The sequence below is a fragment of the Lycorma delicatula genome, chromosome 2 (assembly GCF_047948215.1).
Source record: "Lycorma delicatula isolate Av1 chromosome 2, ASM4794821v1, whole genome shotgun sequence".
Taxonomy (NCBI): Eukaryota; Metazoa; Arthropoda; class Insecta; order Hemiptera; family Fulgoridae; genus Lycorma; species Lycorma delicatula.
The window spans coordinates 180,689,055-180,707,557 of NC_134456.1; the positions used below are offsets into that span (position 1 = coordinate 180,689,055).

At 31.1% G+C, this 18,503-nt stretch overlaps 1 protein-coding gene across 3 annotated transcripts in view; it reads left to right on the top strand.

The window, feature by feature from the left end:
- Positions 1–18,503, top strand: part of LOC142319470 (tectonin beta-propeller repeat-containing protein 2) — a 104,402-nt gene that overhangs the window by 13,272 nt on the left and 72,627 nt on the right. For all 3 annotated transcript variants that reach the window (XM_075356788.1, XM_075356786.1, XM_075356789.1), the window contains exons 3-5: positions 55–186; positions 8,701–8,867; positions 14,600–14,735. In XM_075356788.1, the coding sequence (XP_075212903.1) occupies positions 55–186; positions 8,701–8,867; positions 14,600–14,735 (435 nt within the window). The remainder of the gene's footprint in view (positions 1–54; positions 187–8,700; positions 8,868–14,599; positions 14,736–18,503) is intronic.

Consider the following 18,503-nt stretch of genomic DNA (forward strand, 5'->3'; position numbering starts at 1 on the left):
ACTGCAATTTTTTTTTAAGAGATAATTTTAATGTTTATTTTTGTTTCTAAATAGGTTGAACGTTATACTGTTAGTGGATTACATTCTTGTGACATAACAGCACTCGAATGGAGCATGAATGGACAAAAATTATTTAGTGGTGATTCTGTGGGTGTTGTCGTTTATACTGAAATTGATTTTTATATGGTAATATTTCTTGTATTATTATCTTAATCAATTAATTTTGCTTTAATTACAAATTAATGATATAAAATTAAATATTAAAATAAATATTGTTTGTGATGAGTCAACATTTCATCTTAGTGCAAAAGTTAAGATACACAGTATTTGTATCTGAGGGTCAGAAAATCCCCATGAACTCTTACAATGTGAAAAGGATTTTCCAAAATTAAATACTTTCTGTGTAGTACCTTGATAGCAAGTTTATGAGTCGTCCTTTTTCACTGAAGCAAGCATAATAGGAATTGCGTATTTGGATATGCTGCATTCATGGCTCTTTCCTGAAAATAGAACAGAGAATTTTATTTGGCAACAAAATGGTGCCTCCTCACTGATATAACTCTGCGCTAGGTCAGTTGAATGTTGTTTTCCCCAATCAGTGGATCGATCAGCACGAACCTGATGACAGAACTTGTTTATGGTGGCTTCTTAGTTCGCCTGATCTGACCCAGTGTGATTTCTGTGTTAGGAGTTTTATAAAGAATTTCATGTACGTGGCTCTGCTATGTACTAATCTACCCAATTTTTAGTCCCAGGATTGAAGCAAATATTGCTTCCATTATTGCCGTCATTCTGATTAAAATGTGGGACATACTGACCTAACAGTTGGATGTGTGTTGTATGATTAAAGATACATTGAACACTTAACAGAGAAAAAAAAACAACTGTAAAAGTTATTCTTTCATTTAATTTGTTATTCATTACTAAGTTACATTTAAGAAATGTTAAATAGTTTTAAAACCCCAATATTCTTTTTTGTATACCCTGTTTATTAATTTAATTAGAGATAATGGTAGTAATAACCAGTTTTGAGGCCATACTGAATGGTAAATGTTTGAAGATTCCATAGCAAAGTTTCTTAGATTCATAATCACTTGTGTTGCAGTGTGAGCCTAGAGATTATTGTACAGAAAGAAAAGTCCATTAGACAACTTCCTATACTTCAAAATACAATTGGTGACATTTAAATTGAAATAGAATTAATTTAAAAAACATTTATAAAATTGTGTCAAACTTTATAATTAAAGTTTGTTTATAGATCTGTAAGAATGTGTTTTATTTAGATGTCACCTTTCATACAATACCATAGTAAAAATTCATATTTCGTTTTGTGTGTATTATATTATGTATATAACAACTCTCTACTTTCATGACCCTCTATTTTTATGTGTAACCCTCTACTTTCATGTTATCCTTTTTTTCCGATTAGGCCTCTAGGGTCCATGTACACATCAAGTCAAACAGAATTATTCCTTTTGTTCTTCCAGTATTCTCTCATTCTGCTATTTTGTTCTTGTTTTCTTTCTTCAGTCCATTTTATGCCTGGTCTTTTGGCTTTCTGTGGAAGTCTACCATTTTGTATAAGTTTTCTAAATTGATCTCAGTCTTGTACTGTGTTTTTGTTTATATTTAATTTTTTAATGTCTTTATTGATTTCTGAGAACAATATGAGTTTAGTTTTTGCTGCATTAAATCTATCAGAGGTTTGTTTTGTAAGTCAGAGGTTTGTTTTGTAAGATCCATTCTTTACAAGTGGGCATAAAATTGTAACGTTTTTATTCTTATTGTGTTGTAGAGTTTATCTGTGTTTCTGTAAATTTTGTTTTTGCTTTGGAGTTTGCGGATTTCGTTTTTAAAGTTGTGCATAAATGTTTCTTAGAATTCTTTTTTCCACTTTGAAAATTTCTTTATCTGAAAATGTTTGGAGGCATTTGGCTGCATATAGGCCTTCGGGTAAAATGACTGTGTTGTGCTTTAGTTTAGAGTTATAAGGTAGTGATTTTTTAGTGCAGATGTTTCTTGTTAGCTTAAAGGTGAGATTAATTTTCTTGACTCTTTCTCTCATTGCTTCTGTTTCTAAAATGTTAGGGGTTATGATTTTACTAAGTTATTTAAATTTTGGAACACTTTGGATTTCTTGATTTTCATCTATTTTGATTTTGGTTTCTTTATTTTCACTATCGTTTGTGAACCATTGTATTTTTTTGAAGGAGATTTGTAATCCTATTTTATTTGCACATTTGATTAATTTTTGTATTTTAGTTTGTGCTCTTAGCAAAGATAGCAATATCATCTGCAAATGCTAGCAGTAGTGTGTTTATTTTAGGTCGTATCTTTCTAATAAATAGGGTGTTTGTGATGTTTAATTTATCAAGTTCTTTGGTTCATTCTCTGATCACTTTTTCCAGTGCACAATTGAACAAGATTGGGTACAGTCCATCTCCCTCTTACCCCTGTTTTAATTTCAAAAGAGTCTGAAAGTTCACCTAAGAACTTAATTCTGGATTTTGTGTTTGTTGGATTATGCTTATTGTTTTCGCATCTATTTTGAATTCTTCAAGTATTTTAAAGAGGGATTTGCAGTGTATGGAGTCATATGCATTTTTAAAGTCGACAAAAACAGTTATTGTTTTGGGGTTTCTTATTTTATGATATTTTAGAATTTGTTTAAGGTTAAAAATTTGCTTTGTGTAGTTTCAGCCTGTTCTGAAGCTGCCTTGGTATTCCCCAAGTTCTATCTCTATAGTGGGTTGTATGTGAGTTTTGGAAGTATTTTATAGGAAACTGAAAGAAGTGAGATTATTCTGTAATTGTATATCAGTTTTTGCACCAGTTTTATGAATTGGGTGGATTAAGGCATTTTTCCATTATTCTGGGATTTTCTTGGTTTCCCAAATTTCTTTGAACGTGTACTCTAGTTTTTCACTTAGTTTGTCTTTCGTGATATTAAGCTTCTCTGCAAATTATCAAGTCTTCTCCGCATGCTTCATTATTTTTAAGAAATTAATCATGTTTTGTATTTCTTCTTTGGTTGGAGGTTTAGATTTTGGGGATTAAAGTTAAAGGTTTCTTTCGGATTTGGGGAGTGTAGTAGTTCTTTGATTTTGCCAATCTATTTAGGTTCTCTTGTTTGTTTAGTATTAACCGACCTTTCTCATCTTTAAAGTTTGTGCAAATGGAGCTAAATGTTTGAAGTTTATTTTTAAATGTTTGATAAAAGTCACGTGTTGTTTTTTTATGAAGTTTTCTTCTCTTTCTTTGAATTTATATTTTTTAGTCTCTTTTCATTTTTATAATTAAATTTGAGATTTTTTTGGGCTATTAACCAGTTTTGGTTGTTTGAGGGATCAGATTGGAATGGTAATTTTCCCATATTCTCACATGTCTCATTCCACCATGAATATTTCTTCCTTTTAGCTTTTTCTAAGGTTTTCCTCGCTATTGTTTTGAGTTTTTGATTTCTTCCCAGGAATCACCTTTCATTTTGGAGATTTCTTTTTTGAAGCATATAATGTTTTCTCTCTCTCTTTCTCTCTCTCTTTCTCTCTCTCTCTCTCTGTGTGTTTGTGTGTGTGTGTGTGTGTGTGTGTGTGTGTGTGTGTTGGATAAGAATTTTAGTCTAATTTGAGATAAGGAATGGTCAGAATCGAAGTCAGATTTTCATATTCTAATCTATTTGAAATCTCTGTTATACAATCTTGTTAGATTATCACATAATCAATTTGGAATTCTTCGAGGGTTTGATTTGTCTTGGATTTCATGTCTTGCATTTCTTGGGAATTTTTTGAGTTGTGTTGACATAAGTTTTAGGCCGGCGCTCTTACAAAAGGAGATGAGTCTTTTACCATTTGCATTGGTTTTTTTATGTGATGGGTTTCCTTTAATACCTTGGTCTTCTTTTTCTCTGTCGATTTGGGTGTTAAAGTCGCCAAGCAGGATTTTAGTGTGTCTAGGATTGAGTTTATCTATTTTGTATTCTAGGGTTTCTCAATGTGCATCAATGTTTTCTGGTTGCCTTTGGTTGTCTTGATTTAAGGAGGCATGACAGTTAATTAAGTTGTATCTGTTTTTACATTTTATTGTTAGGATTGAAAGTCTGTTTGGGGAGTAGAAATTAATTATATTGTTTTCATATTGTTTTTCTACTAAGAAAGCAGTCCTGAAACATCTATGGAATTTCCAATTATTCTCCTGGATTTCCTTTTGGAATTTTTAAATTCTCAAAATTGTTTTTGTCTGTAAATCATGTTTCTTGTATTGTACAGATTTTGATTTTAAATTGGCTTAGTAGTTTAATTAGTTTTAACTTAGTTACTTTAGTTAATGAGTTTATGTTTAGTGTTCCTATGAAGTATTTTTGTTTAAATTTAAGTTTGTGGTAGGTTTTCCTGGAGTCCTCTGACTGACTCAAAATATTCTTCCTTAATTCCTAGCCAGCAGAATCCAAAATGCAAGGTTCACATATTTTGATTTCTCAAAAAGAGAAAATCATTTTGATTTGCCAAAAAGAGAAAATCATTTTGATTTGCCCAAAGAGAGGGTGTGAATCCTCTCTTTTGGGGTGGTGGATTCATACCAGTTGCGGATATTTTCAAAAAAAGAACTTTACATGTTTGTTTTATGATTAATAGCGAACAAAGATATAGAATCTCTGTTTATATTACTGTTTGGAGTGCACAGTAGTTTTGGCTAAAATACCACTGGTATCGCCAGAGTACAGAGGAATTCTGTTATAGTTCACTTATTTACTCTTTTTCTTGTAAACAAGCTATCAAGCCGAACCATATGGAGGCTCACACCAATTTCTAAATCAGAAAGATGTAATTCCATAAAGCAGTTTCGAAAAAGTGGTTGCATTTAGAAAAAGGTGTCGGAATTAAGATTGGCCTGTTATTTCTTTATTATATTTGCTTTCTTTTGTTAGTATAGAATATTACTCAAAAATGGTTTTGAAAATGAATCTGTTTTAATGAAACTTATCAATTGAACTTAATCAGATTAGTCTTTTTATGCAATTGAAGTAGTACTTTTTTCATTTGAAATATTTATGATTGGATAACTAACAGCTTAAATACAAAAAGATATTTGTCATTTACTTGCTCAAAATGAACAAAAAAATACAACAAGACAAAAAGTAAAATCCTCCCCCCTTTTGTTGGGATGCACTTTTATGCAAAATATTTCAATAAAGAAGAATAAAATCTTTCTTTATTAACTTTACTTGAAATTTTTTTTTATAGTTGGAAACTGAGACACAATTTATACTCTCACTTAACAGCTATTAGCTGTTTTGATTTATGAACTAAGGACATTTTAAGAAAAGAATTTCAATTAATAAAAATTAACACTAGTAGGATATTATTCATTTTACATAGAAGATTTTTTGATGTTTCAAATAGAGATTCTTTTCATTTTTGCAGGCCCAGTTATTTTTTTATGATTTATTCACTTAGAATGATTTTAGTAAAAAATATAAGTGGATATCACTTATAGAAATAAGTGATATCAATTAATAAGAAATTAAGTGGATATCACTTGAAAAAACCTTTGTTTGTAACATTATTGAATTGGTTCCTTTACAATTAATAGACAACTAGTACTAAAGGGGCACTAGGTAATTAAGTTTATAATCTGTAATTACAGTAAAAGCTAATAAATTATTAAATGAAATTTAATAAAAATAAGCAAAAATATATTATTAAAATTAAGTTTCAGGCTTTTCATGTATTATATTCCACTGTATGTAAAATAAATAAGTAGTTTATATGTTTCTCTTTTTCTTTTCTTTTTTTTTGGTCTTCAGTCATTTGACTGGTTTGATGCAGATCTCCAAGATTCCCTATATAGTGCTAGTCGTTTCCTTTCAGTTTACCCCCTACATCCTACATCCCTAACAATTTGTTTTACATATTCCAAACGTGGCCTGCCTACACAATATTTTCCTTCTACCTGTCCTTCCAATATTAAAGCGACTATTCCAAGATGTCTTAGTATGTGGCCTATAAGTCTGTCTCTTCTTTTAACTATATTTTTCCAAATGCTTCTTTCTTCATCTATTTGCCGCAGTACCTCTTCATTTCTCACTTTATCCACCCATCTGATTTTTAACATTCTCCTATAGCACCACATTTCAAAAGCTTCTAATCTTTTCACATTTAAATTAATTTTTGATGTAAACAAATTATATTTCTGACTGAAGGCTTGTTTCGCTTGTGCTATTCGGCATTTTATATCGCTCCTGTTTCGTCCATCTTTAGTAATTTTACTTCCCAAATAACAAAATTCTTCTACCTCCATAATCTTTTCTCCTCCTATTTTCACATTCAGTGGTCCATCTTTTTTATTTCTACTACATTTCATTACTTTTGTTTTGTACTTGTTTATTTTCATGCGATAGTTCTTGCGTGTAGGACTTCATCTATGCCGTTCATTGTTTCTTCTAAATCCTTTTTACTCTCGGCTAGAATTACTACTTCAGCAAATCGTAGCATCTTTATCTTTTAACCGTGTACTGTTACTCCGAATCTAAATTGTTCTTTAACATCATTAACTGCTAGTTCCATGTAAAGATTAAAAAGTAACAGAGATAGGGAACATCCTTGTCGGACTCCCTTTCTTATTACGGCTTCTTTCTTATGTTCTTCAATTATTACTGTTGCTGTTTGGTTCCTGTACATGTTAGCAATTGTTCTTCTATCTCTGTATTTGAACCCTAATTTTTTTAAAATGCTGAACATTTTATTCCAGTCTACGTTATCGAATGCCTTTTCTAGGTCTATAAACGCCAAGTATGTTGGTTTGTTTTTCTTTAATCTTCCTTCTACTATTAATCTGAGGCCTAAAATTACTTCCCTTGTCCCTATACTTTTCCTGAAACCAAATTAGTCTTCTCCTAACACTTCTTCCACTCTCCTCTCAATTCTTCTGTATAGAATTCTAGTTAAGATTTTTGTTGCATGACTAGTTAAACTAATTGTTCTGTATTCTTCACATTTATCTGTCCCTGCTTTCTTTGGTATCATGACTATAACACTTTTTTTGAAGTCTGACGGAACTTCCCCTTTTTCATAAATATTACACACCAGATTGTATAATCTATCAATTGCTTCCTCACCTGCACTCCGCAGTAATTCTACAGGTATTCCGTCTATTCCAGGAGCTTTTCTGCCATTCAAATCTTTTAATGCTCTCTTAAATTCAGATCTCAGTACTGTTTCTCCCATTTCATCCTCCTCAACTTCCTCTTCTTCCTCTATAACACCATTTTCTAATTCATTTCCTCCGTATAACTCTTCAATATATTCCACCCATGTATCGACTTTACCTTTCGTATTATATATTGGTGTACCATCTTTGTTTAACACATTATTACATTTTAATTTATGTACCCCAAAATTTTCCTTAACTTTCCTGTATGCTCCGTCTATTTTATCAATGTTCATTTCTCTTTCCACTTCTGAACACTTTTCTTTAATCCACTCTTCTTTCGCTAGTTTGCACTTCCTGTTTATAGCATTTCTTAATTGTCGATAGTTCCTTTTACTTTCTTCATCACTAGCATTCTTATATTTTCTACGTTCATCCATCAGCTGCAATATATTGTCTGAAACCCAAGGTTTTCTACCAGTTCTCTTTATTACGCCTAAGTTCGCTTCTGCTGATTTAAGAATTTTCTTTTTAACATTCTCCCATTCTTCTTCTACATTTTCTACCTTATCTTTTTTACTCAGACCTCTTGCAATGTTCTCCTCAAAAATCTTCTTTACCTCCTTTTCCTCAAGCTTCTCTAAATTCCACCGATTCATCTGACACCTTTTTTTCAGGTTTTTATACTCCAATCTACATTTCATTATCACCAAATTATGGTCGCTATCAATGTCTGTTCCAGGGTAAGTTTTGCAGTCAACGAGTTGATTTCTAAATCTTTGCTTAACCATGATATAATGTATCTGATACCTTGCAGTATCGTCTGGCTTTTTCCAAGTGTATATTCTTCTATTATGATTTTTAAATTGGCTGTTTGCAATTACTAAATTATACTTCGTACAAAACTCTATAAGTCTGTCCCCTCTTTCATTCCTTTTGCCCAGCCCGTATTCACCCACTATATTTCTTTCCTTGCCTTTTCCAATGCTTGCATTCCAATCTCCAACTATTATTAAATTTTTATCTTCTTTTACGTGTTTAATTGCTTCATCAATCTCTTTGTATACACACTCTACCTCATCATCATGATTGGCACTTGTAGGCACATAGACTTCAACAATCGTCGGCTTGGGTTTTGATTTTATCCTGATTACAATGATTCTATCGCTAAGCTTTTTGATATACTCTACTCTCTTCCCTATCGTCTTGTCCATTACGAAACCCACTCCTGCCTGCCCATTATTTGAAGCTGAGTTAATTATTCCAAAAATCATGTGACCAAAAGTCGCCTTCCTCTTCCCACCGAACCTCACTAATTCCTACTACATCTAAATTTATCCTATCCATTTCCCTTTTTAAATTTTCTAGCCTACCAACCTTTTTTAAACTTCTAACATTCCACGCTCCAACTCGTAGAATGTTATTTTTTAATTTTCTGGTGATCCCTTTCTTAGTAGTCCCCACCCAGAGATCCGAACGGGGGACTAGTTTACCTTAGAAGTTTATCTTTAGAAGTCATAAATGCACTAAAATTCTTTCTATTTTTTATTTCAGAATCTAAGCAAAGCATGTGAAATATTAAATGAAAAATATAAAATAGTGCAACTAAGTTTTAGCCATCAAAAGAGAACATTACTTGTTGCCACTGAATTTAGGTGTATTTTAGCTCATAAAGAAGATAATTGGCGAGTTATTCAAGTTGGACAGAAAGAACGTACTAGGTGAGTAGTATGCCTGTATGTATTGTTTATTTATATCTGTATGTATTGTTTAGAAATTAGGCATATTAGTTATATGCTAATTTATAGAAAATTAAATGTGTGATGATGAAAGAGACTTTCTTTTCAATTTTCAAAACCATACTTTTTGAAAGTCATAAAATGAGGTATCTCTATGATAGGCATTTAAAAACAAAACAAAAAAGTTAAAAATATTTATATTGTTATGTTCTGAAATGATATTGTTACATTCTGATCAATATTAACTCTTAAAAAAAAAAAAAAATTATAAAATCTGTTCAGAATTATTGTGAATTGTTAACAAAAATGTGTTTTCAAAATTTAAATCATTAGTAAATCAGAAAATATGTGAATTAATTAGAATAGTTAATTTAAAATAAATTGAAAATGTAGAAAATCATTAGAGAGATTAGTATTGAAAAAGGAAAAAAAGATGACCTGTAAAGTTAATATGTATCTTAATATTCATAATACAGCATTAAAAATGTTCAATTTTCATGAATAATGTGTAAAATTATTTGTTTGTGTTCTATAAGTAAAACTAATAACACAATAATTTAATTAAATTAATATTTTTACAAAGAAACAGTTACCATCCTAATTGTTATTGAAAAAAATTTGGAAAGAGAAAGTCTTTATTGTTTTTACCATTTTTTAAAAAGTAATGTTAAATTTACTTGATTTAACAAATATATTTATTTAATTTACGCATAAATGTATTTGTTTATAAGATTAAGAAAAGCTTGCCAAAACTGTTTTTGTTATTGTAATGGTTTTTGTAAGTTTACTATTTTTAAATTTAGTGAAAATTAATGTTCATGTTTGTCTATTTCAGTCAGTATTTTTATTAATTTTTATCATCCTGCTTGTTCAATTGAAGTAATCTATAATTTTTAATATATATTTAATTGTTAAATACTAGCCAGCTAGGCTTGCCTCGCTCGCCAAACCATCTAACTAGGGAGCTCTGCCCACTAGACCCCCAACGCGTTTGTATCCTCATGTTTGTGACAATATTAAGTATTTTACAGAAAATTTTTAAGAAAAGAAATATTAGTATGTAGAGAATATTTTTCTGAACATTTTGATGTTTTTATATTTAAAATAGGCTTAAGGAATGATTAGATATAGAATTTAATAGTTTTTAATAGAAATATAATGTTTAATGCTAGCCATTATAATAACAGGGAGAGCTGTCTTGGGATGCTGTCTTGTTTGTTTAGTCTTATGTGTGTTCTTGTGAGATTGTGTTAGTTGCCAATCCAGCTGCTGCTATTGGTGCAGAGCGAATTGTGTGATGCACCTGGTGGCTGCGCACAAATAACTCTCTCCTGCTAAATAAAAAATACTTTTTTTTTTACTGCTAAATATTAACTTAATCCCTTTCATTTTTTAATGAAATTAAATAAATAAAATAAATGAATAATAATTATAATAAATAAATAAAAATACCAATTAAAATAATTACAGTTAGAAATTAAATAAAATATAATCTATAAATTAATTGACAACGAACTGCTTCTATTGGGAGAGAGTCATGGAGGGATCCATGTGCAGCTGCCTGGTGCACCACTATTGGTCCACTCTGCACCAGTAGCAACTAAAATAAAATTATAATTGAAAGGATGGCGTCTTTTACAATAAAATAAAAATAAAAAAAATTCTAAAATAAGTGCTTCCATGACAGTCAGAATTTGAACATTTCTTCTCTCAGTACGAAAACTTAGTATACTGTAATGATGTAGACTCTTTACTGGAAGCTTGGAAGCTTTGGAACATATGCACCATGAATGATGACTTTTTATAGATTTGTCAAAGCTTAGTTTGAAAGGTGTTCTACTTCACATTGCAAATAAATACCCATCAATACCATTAGCATATGCTGTTCACATAAAGGAGTCTTTTGAAAATATCAGACTTGTATTGAGAAGGATTTAGTATGAAAAATATTTATGGCATATTTGTAGAGATCTGAAAGTAATAGTGCTTTTACTTGAACTGCAACTTGAATACATTAAGTTCTGTTGCTTTTTGTGCAAATGGAACAACAGGGATAGGAAAAACCATTACATAAAAGAGCAGTGGCTAAAGAGAGAGATACTGACTGTAGGAGAGAAGAATGTTGTTAGTCAGGCATTAGTAAAACCAGAAAATGTTTATCTTCTGCCACTACACATTAGGCTAGGTTTATTAAAAAATTTTGTTAAAGCAATGGATCGTAATGGTGCAGGGTTTCAGTTTCTAAAAAAACAAATTCCATAATGTAAGCAGTGCTAAAATAAAGGAAGGTGTATTTGTTGGACCGCAAATAAGAAAGCTAATGAGTGATGTGGCATTTGAAGAATGTTTCAATGACTTGGAGGTTGCTGCATGGAAATCATTTCAAAATGTAATAATAAACTTCCTTGGAAACCATAAGGTCAGTAACCACAGAAAACTTTTGAGTGAACTCCTACAAAAATACAAAGAACTTGGGTATAACATATCACTCAAAATCCATTTCTTACATTCACATTTGGATTTTCCCTAACAATCTCGGCGATATCAGTGATGAACATGGAGAATGCTTTCATCAGGAGATGTCTACAGTAAAAACATACCAGGGAAAATTGAACCCAGAAATGTTAGCTTACTACTATTGGAATCTAAAGAGGAATCTACCTACAGCAAATTTCAGCAGAAAATCCAAAAGAAATAAGATTTTAGGTAAGTACAAAATGCATGTAATGCATTGTCATAATATATTCACCTTACATTTTTTGTTTCAAAAGAAATTTCTATTACAAAAAACTGAGCTTGATAGAAAAAATATATTATCATATATGAAATCAGCATAAAAAATACTGTAATAATCAGCCATTCACTCTCATTTAACAAACAAAAGATTTAATTTTATTGACCAGTGTAATTTTGCTTTTTTTTCTGAATAGCTGTGTGGTCAAGTTTTAGACATTGACACTGATTCAAATTATTACTTATTAAAAATTACTTCTAAGAAGATATTGTATAAATAAATAAATAGATCTGACAGATTTTTATCTTTTACAACCTTGACCTGAGAAATTGAACAAAATAGGTCCCAGAACCATATCTGCAGTAGTTTTTGAGAAATCTGGGGTAAAAACCAATAAATTGGGATAAAAAACATGGTTATTTATGTTTGTTGTACAGTAACTTTGTTAAATGGATAAAAACACACAAAAATTTAAACAAAACCTATAAAAATAAACCACAATGAGTGTAAAAAAATCCATCATATAGCAAATCTTAAAGAGTCACAAAAATATGTATAAAGTAAAAACAAGAACATATTTGAAATAAACACATGTGCATGTGCATCTGCCCTCATGCACGCATGTATACACACATCCACACACACATGTACACACACACACACACACACACACACACACACACACACACACACACACACACACATACATACACACACACACACATACACATATACACACACACATACACATATACACACATACACATATACACACACACATACATACATACACACACACACACACACACACACACACACACACACACACACACACACACACACACATATACATACACACATACATACACACATACACACATATACACATACACATACACACACATATACACATACATACACACATACATATATATATATACACATATATACATACGAGGTGCGACAATAAAGTAATGTGGCAACCCTGCAGGTTGCGTAGGTACACCATCTTTGACCTTGGTCTATAAGCTACTTCTAATCCAATTGATGGAACTGCTCAATCGTGAGTTGTGCTGTAATAAGTGAACACGTGTTTGTGTCCCTCGTCACAGCTTTTTGGACATCTTGTGTTGTTTGAAAATGGTGTCCCTTGTCCGCTATTTTGACTCTTGGAAATAGAAAAAAGTCGCACGGAGCGATATCTGGTGGATAAGGTGGCTGTGGTAGTACTGAAATTTGTTTTGAGGTTAAAAATTGCTGTACTGACAGAGCAGTATGGGATGGCGCATAATCGTGATGCAGAATCCAATTATCAGCAATGTTGGCACGGACACGAAGAACTCGTTTACGAAGTCTTTCTAAAATTTCTTTGTAGAAATATTGGTTAACTGTTTGTCCAGGAGGCACCAACTCTTTATGAACAATTCCCTTGGAATCGAAGAAGCACACAAGCATGCATTTCACTTTTGACTTTGACATGCAAGCTTTTTTTGGTGTGAGTGATCCCTTTGAGCACCATTGCAAACTTTGGCGTTTTGTCTCTGGTTTGTATTGAAAAATCCAACCTTCATCACCAGTGATAACACGGCTCAACAAATCTGGATTGATTTCCGTTTGCTCTAACAGATCAGCTGCCACATTTTTCCGTGTTTCTCGCTGTTGTTTTGTGAGATTTTTGGGGACCATTTTTGCACAAATCTTTCTCATACCAAGATCTTCAGTTAATATTAGACGAACCATTTCTCGATTGATGTTGAGTTCTTCTGCAATCATTTTCACAGATAATCTTCGATCAGATCATACGATTTCCCACACCCTGGTCAAGTTGACATCTGTCCGTGAGGTTGATGGTTGTCCACTGTGGTCTTCATCTTCAACATTCGTTCTGTCTTCACTAAAAATTTTATGTCACTGAAAAACTTGAGCTCTTGACATAACCTCCTCTCCAAAATCCTTCTGAAGCTTACCATAAGTTGTCGCGTTTTCACCCAATTTAACGCAAAAAGAGATGGCATACCATTGCTCAATATTTTGCGGTTTCATTTCTGTGACGAGAGACACAAACACGTGTTCACTTATTACAGCACAACTCACGACTGAGCAGTTGCATCAATGTGTCGCTTGGACTAGAAGTAGCTTATAGACCAAGGTCAAAGATGGTGTGCCTACGCAAGCTGCAGGGTTGCCACATCTTGCAAAGAAAAATCAGTCTCATTACTTTATTGTCGCACCTCGTGTGTGTGTGTGTATATATATATATATATATAGAAAGAGAGAGAGAGAGAGCGAGAGAGAGACAGACACAGATATAGACAGACAGACACAGATATAGACAGACAGATCCAATCAGAGGTGTAACAGGATCCCCTTGCAAACTAAAGAAAAATAATTCAGCATGATATTTCTGATAAATTCTAATAGTAGACTAACAGCTTTTAAAGATTTAAACAGTATTTTGGCCCCATTTTCACAGACAATTCCCATTCTTCTTACTAGTTTGTTTGTTCAATACAGTCCAGCATAATGTTAACAATCAAAAGGAATTTTTGAGCTATTAAAGAGCTGCTATGTAAGGGGTTTACAGATGCTTCAGCGGATATCATGAGAAAACCATGCATTGATCTAGTGTACCCTAAGCAAACCAGCAACGACAAGTTTATGGGAGGGATGTCCCTCCCTTTAAAACCCCCTCAAAAAAAAATTCTGTTTGTTTCCTTTCTGTCATTTATTACAAACATTTTTTTTGTACATTTTTATGGCCTTCCCTTTTTTTTGAATTTCTGTGAAATTAAATAATCGTTTTTAGTAAAACTATAATATGACAATACTAACTGTTCTGATTTTTGCCCACGGAAAACAATAATAAAAAAATTAGTTGTCTAAGTTTCTCTTTATAATTTTATAGGTCTATTTGTTGTTATTATTATTTATATTTATTCAGTTATCTTGTATTTATTTAGTTCTGTTCTGTTTCATGTAGCCTCTGCTCACTCGGTGGTACATTTGTTCCTCAGACATCTCATCCTTTAGAACCTCTTGTTTATTCATGTCGACCTGGTTTTCGTATTTGGCAGGCTGACAGTGAAGGAACTGTTCATAAAACTGTTATTTTTAAAGTAAGTTAGTATAAAATAGATACTTGTATTCTGGGGGATGGTACGAATATATAATCTTTCAATTTTTTGTGGAGATATGTTATAAGTGTTAAAAATGTTTTACTCTTTTCTTTCTAGAAAAATTAAATGTTTATTATGTCTCAGTAAGGGAATAGTCATTCTTCTTGTCTGAAATACTGGGTTGTGTTTTACTTTCTTAAAAGTTCTTCTAGAACCTTACAGTTTCATTATTTACGGTTTACATTATTTTCATTGTTTTATACAGCATCTGCTCTTTCACAAAACTAGTAAACTAGTATTCTTTAATTTTTTTAATGTGCCTGGGAATTTTTTAATTTAACTATGGAAAAAATTGTGTTTTAAAGGAGAGTAAGAAGTTAGTTCCTCTCCTAAAATTTGTATTTTGTGCTCTTTACTGTATTCCTTGTATCATTTTCCTTTTTAGTCAGCAGTTTCTAGTTGGTAGATAGTGCATCTGTATTAATTTCATTGTATACTCTTTCATTTAGCTATTACATTGGTTGTTAACTAGCAATATAATATACCTTTGAGAGGGAAAAGAACTGAAGAAAGATTTTGTTGCTATTCACAAAACTGTACATTTTACAAATAACTTTATAGACTGATTGATAACCATACATTTTGTAAAGGAGGGATCCTCAAAGTTTCTGTTTATAATGGTACCATTCCATTGCCATCAGTTAATGTCGTCATTACAATTCTTAAGATCCCCAAAGTAGTACACTAATGCAAATTATTGAAAGATTAAACGCACTTTAGTGTAGTACATCAGCCCTTAGAACTCAACTTCTTAGCTAAGTTCATTTGATGATTTGCAATTTGTGGTAATATTTGTGATATTTAGGCAGGCAAAACAGAAAAACAAAAGATCCAACCGGCGGGCTGACCTGCCGGTAGGCGGGAAAGCCTGTTAGAGTAAAAGGACACTCTGTACTGTGTATTGCTTTGCTGCAGATCTTGCACAGGAAAAAAAGGATTTGTGATACTAACTAGTTTGATGCTGTAATCACTGCATTTAAACAAACTGGCCACCTGAGATTAATCTGTGACAGTAAAAATGTACAGTAATGTACATTTGAAATTTTCATTATTTATAACTGTAATGGATATATAATCTTAAGTTATACTAGTGTTATTAGAAAGGGAATGAAACTATATTCTGTTAAAACTCAGTGTTTGAAGACTTAATTTGAAAAAAGGTGTTATTCTCTTCACAATGAAACTTTAAAATTTTAGATAAACAGTTACTTGCTAACATTAGCAGTTTTTGAGTTGTGTTGGAATGAAATATTAATTTCACCCTTTTAGAATTAATGAATATAAAATTTACATATTTGTCTACATTTTTTTAGAAGTTATTAATTTAAAAAGATATGGTAAGTTTTATTAAAATGGCTCAATCTGTATGTTTAAAAAAACAATTTTATGCATTTACTGCTATGTTGTGAAGTCACAGGTGAGAAGTAGAATTAAGTAAATGAATATTATGTAAAGTATAAAAAAGTAACTTGGTCTGGCTGGGTCTCAAACTCGATTGCCCAGTTGACTCAATATCTGGCTTGATACAGTCTGCTGACTGTACAAGTGAAATTTGTTCTATGTAAGTTGTGAAATTACGGTAGTTTAGTTAATGTTGACCATCACTGCTAGTACTGCCACACCTGTACAAATTAAATACGGTATGTGAGCACTTTAATTAGAATCATTGAATTAATTAAATGAAAAAATATTTTATTTAAATAAAATGATAAATATTTTAAATTAAGTTTTGAATGTATGTGTGTAAGTTGTTTATTAGAAACAACCCACATTTATAGGACTCTCCTGGAACACAGCTTTAGCTGCGTGATGAGAAAAAATCCTACAACTGTGTTGTCAGCTTTTATATATATATAATTTGTTGAAAATTCAAATAATTCATTAACATATTGACCACTGTGCTAATTAAAACCAAAAAATAAAATTTAACCTCCAAAACACTGACAGAAAAACCTAATACCAATGGTTGACTTTTGCAGTATCCTGTGTTGTTATTTGGTATACAATTCTATAATTACATCTACAAATAACAAAACAGAAATAAAAACTTAAAAATTTAGAAAATATAAACACTGTAACAACCACAAAATTTGTAATAACAAAATAATTCCACTGCCATTACTGGAATGATGGTAATTTATGACAACAGATTCAAACGAAGTACACAATTTTCATTGTTCACTAGCTGTTAGTATTGCCGCCCTATACAATAAAAATTTTTTAAATATTTCTAAAATAACATACACTTCAATTTAGTTTTTTATGTAATTATTTCATTTTACTTGTGTAAATTATTGATTATACACAGCTAAAATATTGTTTTGTAAATTTTGTATTTGTTTTAAAATTATTTTCAGTGATCAGCCTTTTTGTTTTTAAAAAGAATGTTTATTAGGTACAGAAAGAATAATCTGATTTTCTGTCTGTTTTGCTTCAATAAAAAATTGATATTTAAAAATTTTTATTAACTTTTTATTGGCTGTATTTACATTAATTTTCTCAGAATTAAACTCTCTACAAGCTTTGTTATAAAATCTTTATTAGTCATTTAACAAAGCCATTTTACTACAAACCTAAAAAAACTTGTTTCTCGACATTGAATTTTGTGTTTTACATTGGATGTCTTAAAAACTACTGGAGTTACAGTTCTGGAACTTGTTTTACCCTATTTTCCAGTTCAAATTACATAAGAAACCACCAACTCTACTCCTTAATTTGGGTCCCGAATGTTATAGTAGGGCTTCTTTTTATTAGAAGACTGAAAACTGGGTGAAATCTTTCACGAACCGTAACTTGAAAACAAAGTGTTCCCAAACTTTTGTTTATATGAACTTTTTTCATTATTTTCACCAGTAGAACATGTCCTGAAAGTTTCTCCATTTCTTCATGGGAACTGTCTCTCTCTCTCTCTCTCCCCCTCCTGTTTGTGTGTGCACGCGCACATGTGTTTATTAAAACACAACTGTACGTATATTTAAACAAGTATTTTTATATATATTAAAATACACAAAAAATTTAAATAAATAATCATACTGTTTGATTTCATTAGTGATTTACAGACATTTGTTCTAATCTAGGATGTCATGACAATTATTTTTCATAAGTCGAGGTTACCTGTATTTTATCTTGCCTTCATAGTTTAATGATACGTTTGACAGATTTTGTAGAGTAATACACAAGAGATTGCAATGTGTTTCTTCAAAGTTTTATTTTATTTATGATAATATATTTTTTAATGGTTATTGTACATTTAATTCTTATTTGATAATTTAATTCTGTTGTGTAATTAAATTCATAAAAAATAATTTTCAAAAAATATATCTAGGTAAAGCTTAACAAATCTGCTTAAATAAAGTTTTCTCTAAATCTAACACCTCGTTCAATGCAGGCTAAAATAAAAAAGAGAATTTTCAGAAAGCTTTTTGCTGCATTTTAGGTCCAGGATCTATAATTAAAAAAAAATAATTGTAAACATTTCTTGATCGATTTATATATGAAGTGTAAATGATTTATGGAAATAAATTTAAAAAAAAAAATTAATTTAAATTGTACTTGAATTATTGAAAAGTACTAGTAAAAATTAACAGTTTTTCCACATCTGAAAAAAATGTTTACAGTGGTGTACTTTTGGAATTAACGTTGGTTTTTCTGCCGTAATTTCTTGGCAGATTTAACAGAAGGATTTCTCCTATTTTTTATAGAGAGTGG